This window comes from Fringilla coelebs (assembly GCF_963513975.1).
Source record: "Fringilla coelebs genome assembly, chromosome: 10".
In the NCBI taxonomy this organism is placed as follows: domain Eukaryota; kingdom Metazoa; phylum Chordata; class Aves; order Passeriformes; family Fringillidae; genus Fringilla; species Fringilla coelebs.
The window spans coordinates 6925767-6942114 of NC_140036.1; the positions used below are offsets into that span (position 1 = coordinate 6925767).

The 16348-nt window shown below is 40.1% G+C and overlaps 1 protein-coding gene across 1 annotated transcript in view; it reads right to left on the reverse strand.

Moving 5' to 3' along the window:
- Positions 1-267: 267 nt before the first annotated feature.
- Positions 268-16348, reverse strand: part of SPSB4 (splA/ryanodine receptor domain and SOCS box containing 4) — a 79196-nt gene continuing 63115 nt past the window's right edge. Inside the window, exon 3 of the mRNA XM_084212254.1 lies at positions 268-1396. Within this exon, the coding sequence (XP_084068380.1) occupies positions 1269-1396 (128 nt within the window). The 3' untranslated portion in view covers positions 268-1268. The remainder of the gene's footprint in view (positions 1397-16348) is intronic.

Genomic DNA, 16348 nt, shown 5'->3' on the forward strand with positions numbered 1-16348 from the left:
CCAAACAGAAACATTTGCAAAGCTGCACAAGGAACTGAACTTCAGCTCTGGGCTAAGAGCAGTTTTAACACTTCATCAAAGGAGATGGGAGTTTTACTTTGGACAGTAGACTTTATTAGAAATTTTCTCCTCATTCATCAGTAAATTCACATTAAAATATGCTGAAGGCAGCTCAGTCTAAACATTTGACATTCTGCCCTAACAACAACTTCCAGTTTAAAAACTAGATAACTGATTCAGGCAGATAACTTGAAACACATGTAAGAAACACAAACAGAAAGCAGCATCTTAAAAAAAAGGGATGAGCCTGAAAACTGATATATTTCAGATGGAGCTGGGGAAAAAACCAGAATCAGTCACCCCAAGATGGGAAACAGTTAAATGAGAACTCCAGACGCTAAACAGATAAATAAACATTATAACCACACATACATTAATAAGAAAACAAAGTACTTAGAGTTCATACCACATAAAAATTATAAATTTGTTTGAAAAAAAAAAGTGACAAGCTTCCTAAAATATGAATATCCTAAATTCTTGGGACAATGAACACTTTGTTATAAACTGCAGAACTTTGGAGGGACTAGATTTGGTCTTGAAAACAATGAACGGCACCTTACTGTTACCAAGTCCAGAAACTGATCTGACACATGAACCATTTGTTTCCTCTCATGTTTTTAAACCACATTCTCTTCTTTTAGACAATACTTTGCATTTTTTAAACATCAGAGCTTTTAGATATTATAGGCCGAATTATGCTGAGCCCTGAACACGCAGAACTCTCAACAACTCTGCATACCAAGGCTTAAATATTTTTTTTTAAGAGTTACTGTCAAGACTTTTCCTTTTGCTAATTTATTTTTATTTATTGGAGTAAAGTGTAGGAGAGAGAACATAAAATGAAAATCATAATATTGAAAAATGGTCTGCCTTCAGGAGACTGAATCTTGCAGGTCAGATTTTCTATTGGCATTTACCAGAAGCAACAAAGATAAACCAATCAGTGTATGAGAGATGAGAATTATAGCCTTCAGGACTGTAAACACAAAAGGCAACAGGTAACACATGAACCTCAATCAAATCAATGTTTTCACATTCTTTAGTAGTCCCCCACAGTGATCTGCTTTCACTGGTTCAGAAAAAAATACATATATTAAAAATTAAATAACACTTCAGTGTCCATCACAAAGATTTATATTTTGCTGTAAACAATTTTCTGCCATTTGCATTGATGAAGTCCAATGTGAGGCCAGAGGGTTCTAGATTTCTTATTGGTACTGTAAATAATTTTTCAGAGACAGAGGCAAAGGTAGAATTTCTATGTCATGCAGGCGGTCTCTGCCAAGAGCAAAACGAATTGATCTTCGGCACAAGTCCATTAAAGGCAGGGGTTCCGCTGGAAAAACAGGAGAAAGAAGAGAAAAGAAAACAAAGAGTTAATTTTTCAGCATCTCCATTTACAGACAATGTTTTGTTTATGAACAGAGATTCTGTATTCTATCGATCAGTCACAAAGATAGTAATGGTATTGGGAAAACCTTTGAATCCTGAGGCAATTAAGATAATCAATAGAAGCCAAGGCAGAATTTTCTACATTTCACCATAGTCAGGGGCTGCAAAGTTTCACACTGAGCTTCTTTATCTGCCAGGTTTAAATCAATAATGCCAAACCATTCTTCAGGCTGCTCTACCAAGCACGAGAAGTTACATTTCCAGATCTCAAAAAAGACAGTTTCTACTGCGTTTATAACACAACATTCATCATTTCGTGTTAGCATCAACTACACTGGCAACTTCTGACCTTTACATGCCAGCTCCTTCTGCATCTTAGGAACTGGAAATGGCACTTAGGGGTAACCAAACTTCTCAGCCAACAGTGCTTTTCCTGCAACACTCTCTTAGCCCTTCTTTCTAGGAACTCCTTTGGAAGAAAAAACTAAACAAAACACCCTCCAAAATCTAGAGGAAACATAACCTTTTCCTCTGAGAATAAATTAGCAGAGGAGGATTTGGCTGACTGGAAGGCAGAGTGCATGTTCCCATATGTATGCACACAAACGCCCCCCAAATATATAAACAACATCTTCAGATGTCTTAAGTTTAATTTAATCAAAGTGAATTAAGTATCTGCCAGAAATGCCTCGCTGATAGCACTTAAGACTGGAAACCCAAACTCTGATCCCCAGCATCTCAAACCATCTCACCCCTATATCCCATCCTGGCCTGCAAAACTAGCACAGAATTGCAGGAACATCATAAAATTTCCACCTCATAGTAGCAAGAATCATCTCTGTGACTGCAGTGCTGGCAATGGAAATCCTCTTGCAACAGGAGCTGGAATAAAGCTGTGAAGTCTTGTACCAGTTACTGCTATCTTTAAGAATTCCAACCAGAGGATTTTGTTGCACATGCTGGCTTAAAAGGGTAAGAACTTAAAAGATTAGAGGAAACTTTTCTTCTTTACATGATAAAAGAGTAGGAGCCTTAAAAACCTTACTAGCACTTTCAAATGGAAGGAGAAAAAAGTATTGTGCCTATATTGTAATGACAGCATTTATAAACTTGACTGATTTCTTACAAGTGCTCAACATTGCTCAGCACTCAGTGGTTTTATCCAGATCTGTTGCATGAGCCATGTGCAGATTTACACACACTGCCTAGTGGAAGGTGTCCCCTCATGGCAGGGGGGTGGAACCAGATGACCTTTAAGGTCCCTTTTAGGGACCATTCCATGATTTTATTCTATAATTCTGTGTTAATCCATCAATCTGTTAGCTGATACTTTTAAAACTACTTGGAGAAAAAAATCATTACAAAGCACAAAACACCCAGTTAAGGACTGGATTTATATGCTAGAATTGTCTGCTCTGGTGACACACCACTGACTTAATGGATTTTCCATCATTCATCCCAACATCACATTTGATTTGTGTCGTCCACAGTTCACGATGATATTTCCCCAAAGTGGCTGCAAAAAAGCTTAGAAAGCATTCTGAAAGACTAAAAGGTTTTTTTTAGGTTATAACCACTTCAGTGACTTGATATGGAGTCTACTTCTTGACAATACACCTCATTGATAATTTTACCTATTAAAAATTACAGAATAAGAGCCCTCACATTCCATTAATAAAGCAACATTTTCTCTGCATAGGTGATCTTAGTTTTCATTGTTTCCACAGCAGAATTATGGATGTTAAATCTTAAGGGATGAAGCTGTGAAATTCATTAACCAGGATTAATAAGCAGGAGCAAAAATAGCTCATGAGTTCTGGGACACAGAATACAACACATCTTACAAGCCTTACACCATAAACAACAATTTTCTGAGTATCTTCCCACAATCTCTGAGGTCCCATTAGGAAGATATAAAATGAGGACTAGGAGTGTTTAAAGCCATTAACTGACCATGTGGTCTCTTGTTTTTTTCCTAGACAAAGGAATATGTAAAATGTAACCATCTGTGCAGCCAGGCACAGTGTTAATCCCAAACTTCAAAACACAATTTAGGGAAAGGTTAAATTATTTTTCAAGCTTGAAATGCTAAATGAATGTCTCCTGTCTCACTTCTACAGGGAATTTTCAAATGCTGAAGAAAATGCCTTCAAGTGTTTGCAACAGCTGCTAAATGCACATACTAAATGTGTTTTTGCAACTTGAAAATTGAACTATATTCTTTTTATTCTACCCAACAGCAGTTCAAACCTACAACAAATTCAGAACAGGTTAGTCCTACAATACTAAATGAAAACTATGTTTTCTGGGGTGCTGGGTGTAAGAACTTGAGAAAAAATTGTAATAATAGTATTTTAAGTTAAAAGCGTATGTAGCTGTGCATAGTCCTAAATGAATAAAAATTAAATCCAGAAAAAGAAATCCTCTTAGTTCTGAAACAGTTTATGGGAGAAAGGTTGAACTCCAGAATTAAAGACTGATAATTCTCAGGCAGTCTAACTTGACAGAAGTATTATTTACCATTTGGTGTGTACCTTAATGCTGGCACTCCCACCACATCTCACATTTTCACTACGTATTTCACAAAGCAGGAATCAAAGTACCATGAGTAACTCAGTCCTTTCACAGGGGAAAGGACTGGTTCAACCTGAAGATGTTGCCATGTCAGCACAAAATACTCCACAGCACATTCAAATGTTCAAGCCATACTTCCAAAATGCTGTTTTCATTTGACATCAGAGAAACACTGCCAAGAACACTCCAATAATGCAAGAGATGGGAAAAGATGAATACACTGAAGGCACATCATTAGCTTTACCTTGGCTACAGAAAAAGCCTTTCCTTCCCACCTTTAAATATTTACCTTCAAAAAACTTTAAAGTTCAGGGATATTAACTGTTTGTCAGAACATCCCACTAATTCTAAAGAATATTAGGTGTACCAAGAGTTGTATTTTTAAAACAGCTCCCAATGGATTGGAACTGAAATATTCAAGGCCCCCAGAAGAACCTGAACTAACAATTTTTCCAAAGTTATGTGAACTCCAGTAAAGTCCTTGCCATTAGGAAAAAAAAAAAAACAAGAGGAATGAATTGTTGAGCTGGAATGCAAAATTGCAAAGAAAACATGATTCACAAGAATGGCTCTTTGTACTAAATTCCCGACCAGGCTAAAAAATCCAAGGTGAGACACTGCAGGGCAAGGGAGCAAGCTTTGCACAGGAAACCCAGCACTTCCTCCGGGCTGCAGCAGTGCCCGAGAGAAACTGCAGCTTTGGGAAACAGCTCCCGGCTGGGCCAGCCCCAGGCACCTTCCTGAACTCTGTAACCAATCACCTCCTCATCCAAAGTTTACTCTGAGACCTCCTCACCCAAAGGTAGCTCCTCATATCTGCCACATTACAGGAAAGTATTTCTCAAGAGAAGAAAAAATGAATTTTAAAAATACTGCTTAATTGACATGTCAGAGTTTCATTCCTGTGTCTCCCCTTTTGGCACCAGTAGTTTAAAAAAAGGCCCATTTGCAAACCTTCCTTTCCATACACCACAGTCACACCCAGGGGGACACTCTGGCAGCAGAGCCACAGCCACTCCTCTTACCCAGAGCTGCATTTCACCAAGAGGGCACAATATAGCTTAAATGGCTATTTAACATAGTAGCTAATAACTTAAAAATCTCTTAAATATATATTTGGTTAATTACATTAATTAAAACAGCTATTAACTATTCAGCTGTTAATAACACAAAATAACTGTGTCATTATACATAGAGATATAGTCATTCTAATGGTGTCACTGCTGGGTTAAGGACAAAGGCAAAGAAATGTTTGTAACCAGACACAACCCTGTCCTTGTGAGCATTCCTCCAGTGCACATACATTTTTGTGAGCAATTTGCACATCATTACCAGCTGAAAAGTTCATTTAGTTTTGGCAACCTGTAGTTATTTAACAATCTGGCACTCCAGCAAGGCTGCCTCCTCTCTGCAAACAGGCTTTTGTAGAGGAGATAAAGTCATCGAGCAGCTGATAACGCTAAATGTTATTAACTGCAATGTTACATACGGCTCACACAAAGAGCAGCCCTTAGCAGACAACACTTCTTTGCCAAATGACAATACTATTTTTTAAAATAAATTTGTAAAGCTCTAACAGCACCTCATGTTCATGGCTTTCATTAATCTATGAAGAATGTATTTTTATCTCATGTTATAAAAGCAGAGATGAGTGGGAGGGGGAACCACAACCAGCAAAATTAAAGCTGGGTGAAAGACAAAGGAAGTTTTAAGAACTGATGTCACCAGAACTTAAATTTTTTTAGTTATTTTATATATGTACCTAAGACATTGAGCTACCTTATATTTTTATATTTTGACCTTAAACTTATTAAAAAGCACTTAAATTCAGCAATCCATGTTAATGTTAACAATTGCTGAAAGGCACTTTAAAAGTCAGATTTAAAAAACAAAAACAAAAGCCAACAAAAACCCCAGTATTAGGAGAGAGAGTTTTGCAAACCATTAAATAAGTGAGGGCCATCTCTCCAGTCCTAACTTTGCTTTTCTCAAAATGGACAAGCCAGCTCATTAAGGAGCTGAAGCCACAATGCCTCAAGGAAGGGCACGTGAAGTCTTGCAGAAGTGCTGTATGCCTGGTGCAGAGAGGAGTCAGGAAAGGAGGGAAAGGGGTGCCACTGTTCATATCCTGATGCCACTGCTTGTGTCCTACCTGGGGTCATGGTTTAACACTGGCCAAATGCCAGGCACCCACAAAAGTCATCTGCTCAGCCTCTTCTGCTATAGTTGAGCCTTCCCTGCCTACCAAAAACCAGGCTGTGCCCAATCAACACACCTGGGCACAAGGTTTTCTTTATTTTCTGTACTTTCTGGCTACTGCCCTATTCTCTCCTTCCTGCCCCCTAGTCTTCACCTCTCTAAGTCAGCAGCACTCCAGTTCTGCCCAGCACTGCCTTACATTGCTCCATTTTTACCTCATTCTTCACCAAGATCAGTGAGCATCATGATGGGATGGTGTCCTCCAAAGACTGATCCCTTGGAATGAGCTCCAAGATGGACACAAAGTCTTACACTGGGGCCTGCTGGCACTTCCACATCCAGCAAGTGGGAAGGGAAAGCTTCTCCATGGCTTATCAGCACTCAGCTGATATCTCCCTGCTCTGAGGGACAGTCCTCTGTCCCCTGTCAGAGCACCTGAGTGCCCACTGCACAGACTACAGCATGCTTTTGTTAAATTCTTTTTCCTCAATTTTCATCCCTCCTCCAGTTATTAAGACACCTGCTAAGAGGTAATGTGGCCTAAGTGCTTCCATTAGGGTGATTTAGAATATGCAGAAACTTGTAACTACCATTTAATTATAACACACAATAAGCATACAAATATATGTAAGCCAGGAGTTTTCCTTCCAACCTTTGTGTCAAAGCCTAATTATTGTTTTAATTTTACAGAGTACAGGCCAAATTCTTTCCAACACATAATAGGGTACATAAATACACCCCTTGTGACATATTTATGGCTTCCCTGATGCAACTGATGGAAAATTTGAGTTGTGTTCCTCAAATGGCACAATCTGGAGAAAGGAAATTGCAAATAATATATTAAAGAACACAGGCTATGACCAGCCATAAAAAATGCTAATAAATCTCCTAACAGCAATGGAAACTGGGACAAAGGATAACACTTATCTATTTTCCCTGCAGATGTCTTCAAGCTCCGCAGGCTAAACCAGTGAAGCACCTTAGAAATCCCATTTAAAACACGGTCCAGGCGATCCAGAGCAATCACCTCTCTGAAGAATTCTGCAGTCCCAAAGGGCGTGGTGTGATTTTCAGGAGAGCTTTGTGATTTTTCCCAAAGTCACAGGTTTATCCATCCTCCCAGGGGCAGCCCCTTCCCAGCAGCTGGCAGCTTTAGCAGTGTCTTCCAAAGCTCCCGGGTGGCAGATGGGAGATTCTGTGTTATCAGGCACGGCTGATAAGGAGACACTGTCTCCAGCAGCAGTCTGCCAGCACAAATAAAGCTTTGTGCTGTCCACACCCGCCCTTGCTCTTAGCAGGCACCGTGGGGAAGGTGAAATACATAAAACAACACAAACACCGCCCTGTAGCTGAGCTCACCGGCATCCCACAAAAATTCGGCACTTGAAATTTAATATGTTAAAGGGAGAAAGGAAGGCAAGAAAGCTTGAACAGAGGGAGGACACAAGGGTAACCCTCCCCCCAATCCTCTGCTGCATACCTTGGGCTGGGACGGGAGAACTGGCTTACAGATTTATCTTTTAAGTGTTAAATGCAGTTAAGGGCAGTTCAAAACTTGAATTAAGCAGCATTTAGCAGAATTAAGCTGAAAAAGCAGCAGTGAACAAGCAGATATTCTGCAACATCATTTGTTTCCAGTTAATGCTCTCCAGCTGTGCTTTCTTGAGAGGAAAATGGTTGAAAGGCAGAACAGAATGAAAACAACCATAACCTACCCCCAAAGCCAGTGGCTGTTGCATACAAGTAGAAATATTATAAAAGAAAGGCCTTATAAAATCAAGCCTTGCTGTGCTAAATTACCAGCTAGCCTGTTAATTCTTCTAAGTGCAGCTAGCTAACTTCCCATGTGAAAAACCGTAAGAGTGAAAGCAGTTAACACAACAAGCTATTCTAGTCAGAGAACCATTTACACCTGTAATAACAAAAGATCTGTCCCATGAGAATCTACAAAAGAAAAATGTAAACATCTGAGTAAAACAAAAAGTCTTAGCATGTACACACAAAACACCTTTTAACCAATGAATTAAGTGGCAAGAAAACTATTAGCCAATCAAAGTTAAACACAAACTCTGTAAAAACTATATAAAAATAAGTAATGTGAATAAAAAATCAGCTTTTCTACATAAAGAAACTGAGTCCTGTCTGCTTATTACTGCAACAAGTGGCCTCTTGTTCTGGGCTGGATAAAGAATCTGTCCTTCAAGCACAAATACACAGCTCCATGCAATGTCTTTTTTGCAATTCAGACTTTGAAATCTCCTGGGAGGCAGACACACAAGACTCAGACAACTGATCCTGACTCAGGAGCACCAGAGCCTAAATTCAATTAATTCAACACAGGCTTAAAATTCTCTCCTAAAGATTTCAATTTACTAGGCTTAAACATAGGCCTAAACATTTATCATATTGGTCATAGGAGTGTTCTTAGAAAAGTAATTTTTGTCTGTGTCTCTTTGTAGGAAAGCTGTATTTACAGTCATACACATCTACACCAGCAGCAGCCCCTCTGAGAAGCTCCTTGTGGTCTCTAATAGTTCTTACCCTCTAGGTAGGTTTATTACCCACCCAAAAAAAGGGCCCTGACCCACCACATTTCATTTGAAGAACAGGCACAGTAAAAAATGTGGCCCAGGCCAAATCTACATGCACACCTTACTGTTGAAACTCTAAAAATCTTCTTTTCTGAATAACAACTTCTAATTTAAATGTACATATGCATCATAATGATGCAATTTCCACCAAAATCAAGGGTATAATTAATATTTTAAAACTTTTTACTACACTATTTCTACAGTTTAGATTACTGATAAATTGTACTGTTCTGATTCAGAAACTGCAAAACAGTCAGATAATAAGGAATTTTAACAGCAAACAAATGGCTTTTTTAAAAATGCAGCAAAACCATGTAATAAACTTGTTTTGCCATATCTTGATAAATCTGCATGGTGACAAAGAGCACAAGCAAAAACAGTGGCAACTTCCCTTCTGAAAGAGAAAAGACACATGAATTCATTCCCTATGTGCATCAGGAAAATGCAAATAAAGAGGATGGGCTGGAAAGATTTCCTTTCTGGCCTTGATTTGTTTGCTCTTCTCCTCCCCTCAGACACTTCCCCATTTCAAGCTTTGCTCTTGAACACAGTGTGAAGGTAAATTGGGACAGTTGCTTCAGTGATGATTTAAATGTTCTGTTTTAGCAATGACACCAAAAATGAATAGACACTCTTTAAAAACAACAAACAAAACCATGTGATTGACATTAGAGATGATCCTAAGGCTCCTTGGCTCCTCCCTGATCAACCTTCCCCAAATTTACCACATTGAGAATAAAGATTTGGCTCTGATTAATCTGTAATGTATTCTTTATAGCTTTTAATCTCAGAAATACATTTTTCACCATTAAATTCAGTTTGTGTACCAGCCCATAAAGAGGGGAGTTAAAATATATCAAGGTGAGAGAAGATTAAAGCTTGGATGAGAATTTCACTGAGTAGATGCACTGGAGTTCAAAGACAATGTTGTTCAGGGGTTATGGACAGATTTATAGAAAAAGTAATAACAGAAAAAGTTGAAAGAAAGTTCAAGATTCAAGGACAAACCACTGCAGACAACTATTGCAACAGGCACCTGCACACTGCGAGCAACATCCTGACTGAAATATGCTGAAACAATTCCCTACATTTTATCTCTTCATGAGATGTGCTTCATAAATGGGCATATAAAATAACATGCATAGGTACACACCTATAATTGCCTTTATGACTGTGAACAAGTCCTTATTGCTCAGGAAAAGGGGGCAAGGAAGTCAAAGAAATTTTTGGTGAACCTCTTCCAATTCCTTTAATTCATTTACACATTTCTGCCTTAATAGCACGAGAGCAGATGAGATTTCTTGGTGGGAAACCTAATCATACTGATTAAAATATCCTAAAATCCAAATTTGTACATTTTCACCGCTGTTCTTAAACACATTTTTTTTATTTTGGCTTGGCTAATCAAGGATGAGAGGGGGACGGGGAAAAGGGAAGAGAATGAATGAGAAGCATGCAAAGAACAAAAATGTTGGCACGATGTGCTGAACCCAGTGGGTTCCTGGTTACCTGATTGCCCCCTCTGCCCTTCTCCCATCTGTCTCTTTTTTACCTGTTGCATTTTGTATGACATATTCATTGTGTGGGACAGTGAAGTACTCCCTGTCACCTTTTCTCGTGCTGCACCCAGCATGCTGGAGCCTCAGCACAATTTCTCCGCCCTACCACACTGAAATAACACACCCTCATTCAACATTTCCACTGCTTACAACTCCCAACAATAGTTTCCTGTGTGCCTGTTTAGTATTACACCAAAGTTGTTTACCCTAGTTAGCAATTAAATTGATTCAAAGCATCTTTTGCACCACACTTTAAAGTTTCACCATATTGACAGGGTAACAGAACTGATGACTCACCTACTTATATTAATACAGATTGTGCTGAGCTGTTTAAGACAATTAATATTTGACTGCATTCCTCATATCATTGTTACATGACATTTTCTCAACTACTTCAATTTAAATTACCCAGAGGCTCCAACATATGCAGATTTTCTCAAACCAAGCGAAAAAATTACAGCAGCATGTCATTTAAATTTTAATGCAGTTGTATACAAGCTAATGATCTCTAGTGGAGATTTACAAACAATAGACCTGACTCATCACTTTATTATTCTAGTTTTGGTATTAACAGAACTACATTGGAATAAATCTGGAGCCATGAAGTTGCAATTAAGCTCAATATAATGAATTTGATCCCATTAGTTTAGTACCATTTATATTTTGGACTTGTTGAAAGTGATTTTTTTTCTTAAGCACCATAATCTTCACCAGCAGTAAATGGGTGCTGGAGATTATCTGAATTATTTTCATACTGAATTTAGGATTCATCATTGTTCCTGGCACGCAAACACAGCTGATGCTCTGTGAACACATTTCTAAAGCATTCAGTTTGAACACAAATGTACTCTCATAGCACAGACAGAGCACACAGGGCTGCCTCCACTCACCATTGTGCAGCTCTTCTCCATCACGAACTCTTGTTACCATCTTTCAATGCTGGCAAAGCTCTGTCTGAAATATCACACCCCTTTGCCCCACCTACAATCAGCACTCCTGCCATGTCATCTTACAAACCTATTTTCTGAGAAATATGAGTGTGGAAAGAGGATTTCCATATTATGCCTTCTACAGCCACTGTATGAGATGTGTTATCAGCTCCCAAGCCTCTGAAGCACCAGAACAAATCCAGTGGTGGGATGGGAGAGATGAAAGGGTAGGTGGGCCACAGAGTGTTTTAGGCGGGTTACAGAGCGGTCTGCACACTGAAGTGAGTTTTCTTGTTCCTAGGCAGGTGGGGCAGGGGGATACAATATGAAGATAAACATTAAAACTCACAGAAACACCCCCTGGAATTTCACACAGGATTCCTAGAATCTGATAGCTAACTCGAGTTTTCCTCACAGTGAATTTCTTCACCTCTAGGGCAGCATCACTGAGCAAAGCTTTCTTGTACTTGGTCCTTCTGGGTACAGGGACAGCAGGAGCCCTCTCTGAGCTGCCTTCTCTGGCCAGGACAGCTGAAAGGGGGGTGGCAGCTGGGATGGACATGCTGCCATTCTCCAACCATCCTCAGCCTACTCCTATACACTGCTTAATATACTTTGAGAACTCGGCCTGCAGGCTAATACCACTCACAGCTTCTCCCTGTCCTCGGCAGCCCACCAGATCCAGCCAACACATTTCCTTGGGATCTCAAACTCTGCACAATGACCCTCCCTCCCCCAGGGGTGTTCATTTGTTGTTCCAATGAATTCAAGCACAAAAGGGAGGGTAAGGAATGACCAGGGGGACATTAACCCCAGCCCTGCCTCCTCACATATCTCCCAGCTTCACACTTGGTGCCTTCTGTCCCCACTCATGGTTTTAGGGTCACCATCTGCACAGGACCCCCAGGTGTAAGAGCAGGAGGAGAAGAGGAGAAAGCCAGGAAGAGCTGAAGCCCTGAGTGCTGTGGCTGTGCTCTGGGGTTATTGCTTCTCACTGATTCATTAGCAAACACGCCCTGTCCATGAACAGCCTGCTCCAGCTCGCTCTGCCCCAGCTGCCAGCTGGCAGCAGATGCACAGGTGTAAATGAAAGCATCATTTGGCCTGCAGGAGAGCTATTATGAACAAAGATTTATCTAGAATTTCAGGTCCCAAAGTCAATCTGTGAGGCTGGCAATTAAAAAAGGCATCTGGGAACAACAAAGCAAAGCTGAGCAATTCACCCACCTCTTTCATGTACTTGCACACCTGACTTCTTTAGGAAAGGGAATCTCATCCACCCACTAATACAGCTGATAGCAAATAAAAACTAAAATTAAAGAAACTGAATATGTATGAAAAACCTTATCACAGTTTCTACATGTTTCTGTTTTCAGATTCCTGAAGGAATTCACGCAGGAGCTCGAGGCACTCAGCTCACTATTAACATGTGAGTGTGATTAATATCATAGGAAAAAACCCCATTTCTAGAATTCAACAACCTGAGCAGATGTGCAATAATTTCTTAATACAAAATATAAACTGTTTTCAACATGGTTTTAGCTTCATTAGGGTCTATTTTCTGATCTGTGGATTGGTAAATATGCAGGAAACAGTTTTCTACAGGAAGTGAGTTTATGCAAGCCCATACTGAGGTCCCACAATAAATGACTTGGTTCATTCCAGTGCCAAGCAGACAGCACAGCTCACTGAACACAATGAAGCTATTTCTAGACCCTACAACACGGATGGGGGTTTTGTCATTTTGGGGGATTTTGACATTTTATTTACAGTTTGGAATATCAATTTTGAACTTACACAGTAAGTTCTTCAATGGGAATAATAGTGGGGATTTCTGTTTCAGCTTTTTTCAGATAATGGATTATCAATTTCATGTTAAATTTCCACTATATTTAAATAAATTCTGGACAGACTCCTTAACTATCAGACTCATATTTTGCATTTTTAGGGTTTTATTAATGAGATTACAAGACCAAAAAGGTGAGAGACAAATATCAATCCTATTTTAAGCTTGTGTGGCAGATATAAACATACATAATTTTAATAGTGTATACATAAAACTCCATTCTGACACTTTTCAGTCAAATCTTCTGACCTATTAGACCATTTGTCTTATTTTCTGTCTTATCAGCTGTCTCCTTCCCTGTCTCCTAATCTCCTACTCTCAAACTGTGTCACTCAGTGAACTGGGGTTTAAAAAGAAAATGCCCTTCTACCTGTGGGTGGAAGGGAAACATCAGGCACAGAGTATTTTACTTGTTTTATCTAAAAATCTAGGTGACATTGGTGCAACAGATGAAATGCTAAATTATAAGCCTAAATTCTTTCAAATGGTACTTAGTCCAAAATACAACTCACCCAATTCAGAATTACACAGAGCACAAAAGAAGGCTTCCCACCAAATTCCTTCTGCTCCCTGGCGACTCAGCCTTTCTGACTCTACCAGTGCTGTCAGCAAAGCCAAAGGGATTTTTGCCAGGGTAAATACTGCTAAATGGGGTCCCCCATCCATATATATTTCACTTTATCTCTGCTGCCAAGTCCTTTCTGATTGCCAAGTCAATCTGCCTGTAAGATTAACTGGATTTTTTTCCCCAAGCACTCAGAGTTTTGAGATAAACACTGGCTCCTCGGGCACAGGAACATGCCCAGGCCATTCTGATGTCTTGGATATTTCTTAACTAATTAAGTTAATCATGTAGACAATGACTGAGCAAAAAGCTACACAGAGCTTTCCAAAACCACCCTTCTCAGGGGTGGGAATAGCCAACCAGAGCAGACTTCCTGGGGAGCATTCCAAACCCATCCTCTAAACCCATGGCATTAGTTCATTGTTTACTTTGGATTTGCTTTTACCCCAGGAGGAGAGACCAAGACCTCGTGCTTGTTTTACATCTTACTCAACCATACAGAGAATCAAACCCACCCCCCCAAAGCAGACTGCAGTCCAGCAGTAAAGGGAAGAAAAAGGATGTATCCCACTTCCCAAAGTGCTGAGACCTGGTTTGCATCTCCTTGTCCTTTCAAAAATCAGAAAAAATAATCTTCCATAAGAAGGACTAACACATCAAGAAAGATGCTTTCCTTCAGAGCTGGGAGACAGCAGCAGAAACCAAAGGGGCACCAGAGGAAAGAGAACTGGGCTGGCTTTATCCTCCCAAGTTCCAGAGGTGATGAGGAAAGAAGGGCAGTGACCATCCACATACCTCCCTGGGAACTCAAAATGCAGCTCTGTGTGTGCTGCAGTGACAGATGGGGGATCTGGAGCCCTCCACAGCCTGTCCCTCCTGCCTTCCTCTGCAGACATTCCCAGGGAGGCAGGGCATGCTTCCTCCTGCTGACCCCCTGCCTGGGGAGGTTGAGAGAGCAGGAGATTCCTAATGGACAAAGACAAAAGCAATTTGGGACTGGCCAGCACCATACCAAGATCAGTGTTAAAATGTCAATGAACAAAGGAAAAATGAAGGCTTTCCTTTCTCTGTGTTTCTGTTCAGTGCATTGCTTTCATAATCTCTGCTTGATATATTTGAATGTTGATGTCATGAATTTCATATTCTGAACTAAATATTTTTATAATATATACGGTAATATTTATTTACTGACATAAAACCAGAGTTCTGGGCTTTGGATATTTTGAATCTTGGTGGCAATTGAAATATGCATTTCACTGTCTCTAAGGTAACTTTCCAGATTAGTAAAAAGGGCAATGTTTTAATTTCTTTGTTTTCCTGAAATGTCTTCCAAAGACAAAAGCAGAACTATATATTTTTCCTCACTGCCTCTTCCTTGGTAGGTAACATTAATTAAAACTGACCTTCCAAGACATTGTCCCCTTCAAAACAACACAGCCAAATGACAATTCTTCAAAACTCCTGGACTCCTCTCCCCTTCAGCTTTGAACAAGAACTTCTATGCCTGGACACAAGCAAACTTCATAGACAGCAACGTGTATCACTGCTTGAGGGTCTCACAGAAAAGCAACACTCACCCTGCAGCAACAGGAGACCACAGCTCTTCCAAGCTGATTTCCAGTGTGGACCAGGACTGGGACATTGTGTTTGTAACCTTCCAGCACCATGTGAACACATTCCCAACAAAATAATTTCATCCACTTCTCTCTTAGAAGCATCCCATATTATTTTAGAAGCCAATTGTGCATGACACTTGTAATTTCATCAAATTCATGCCTAGGATGATCCATATGGATTTAGCAATTACTACTGACAGGAAAGGTCTCAGAATTTTGCTGGTTCCAAACCTATCTGTTCCTCTTCAACTCTTGCTCAGTAGTCACAGCAGGACTGAAACCTTGCTTCCAATATTATTCCCCAAGTATGCAAAGCTCAATTAATTTTATGCACATTTTTCCTTATGGGCTTTACCCAGTTTTGATGAAAGATTCAGCTTGTTGCCATGCTCTTGGCAGCAGGGATACAGTTCCTCCCTGAGTTAAACTGTGCCACTGCCCCCCAGAATTCCAACCATGCCCAGGACTTGTGGTTCCTCTTAGGACAAGTGCACCAGAGGGGGAAAGGAGAGGAAGGGGAGGGCATTTATCAGTAGTAACAAAATATTTAGAGAAAAAGTACTTCAGAGCAAGCCTACACGAATTTCTGTCTTCCCTAAGGTCCCAGTGCCTGGTGACCCCTTAGGTGCTGATGGCTCCCTACAGACATTTCAGTGCTGCTCTAAATAGCTACTGCCTGTTTCCTTCCTCAAAACCCATTGCAGAGTTTGGCATTTGTTTCTCCACTGCCTATCCAGGCCAAAGCTGCAGTTCAGAGAAAATGAAGGCCAAGATCAGCACGTAAACAGGTCAACCCCAAAATTATTTTTGGCTGACAGGTAGCCATGATGACACCTGCCATACTTTGGCTTTCCTGTTTCCCCAAAACACACCTCCTGGGCAGCATGGCCCTTTAGACACACAAGTATTACAACAAATACACTGCTAATATACAGCTACACCCATTGCCATCCAGATGGGACATGTCCATAATGAATTTCCAACCCATTACTAAAACCTTAGTAATTAAATTTGACA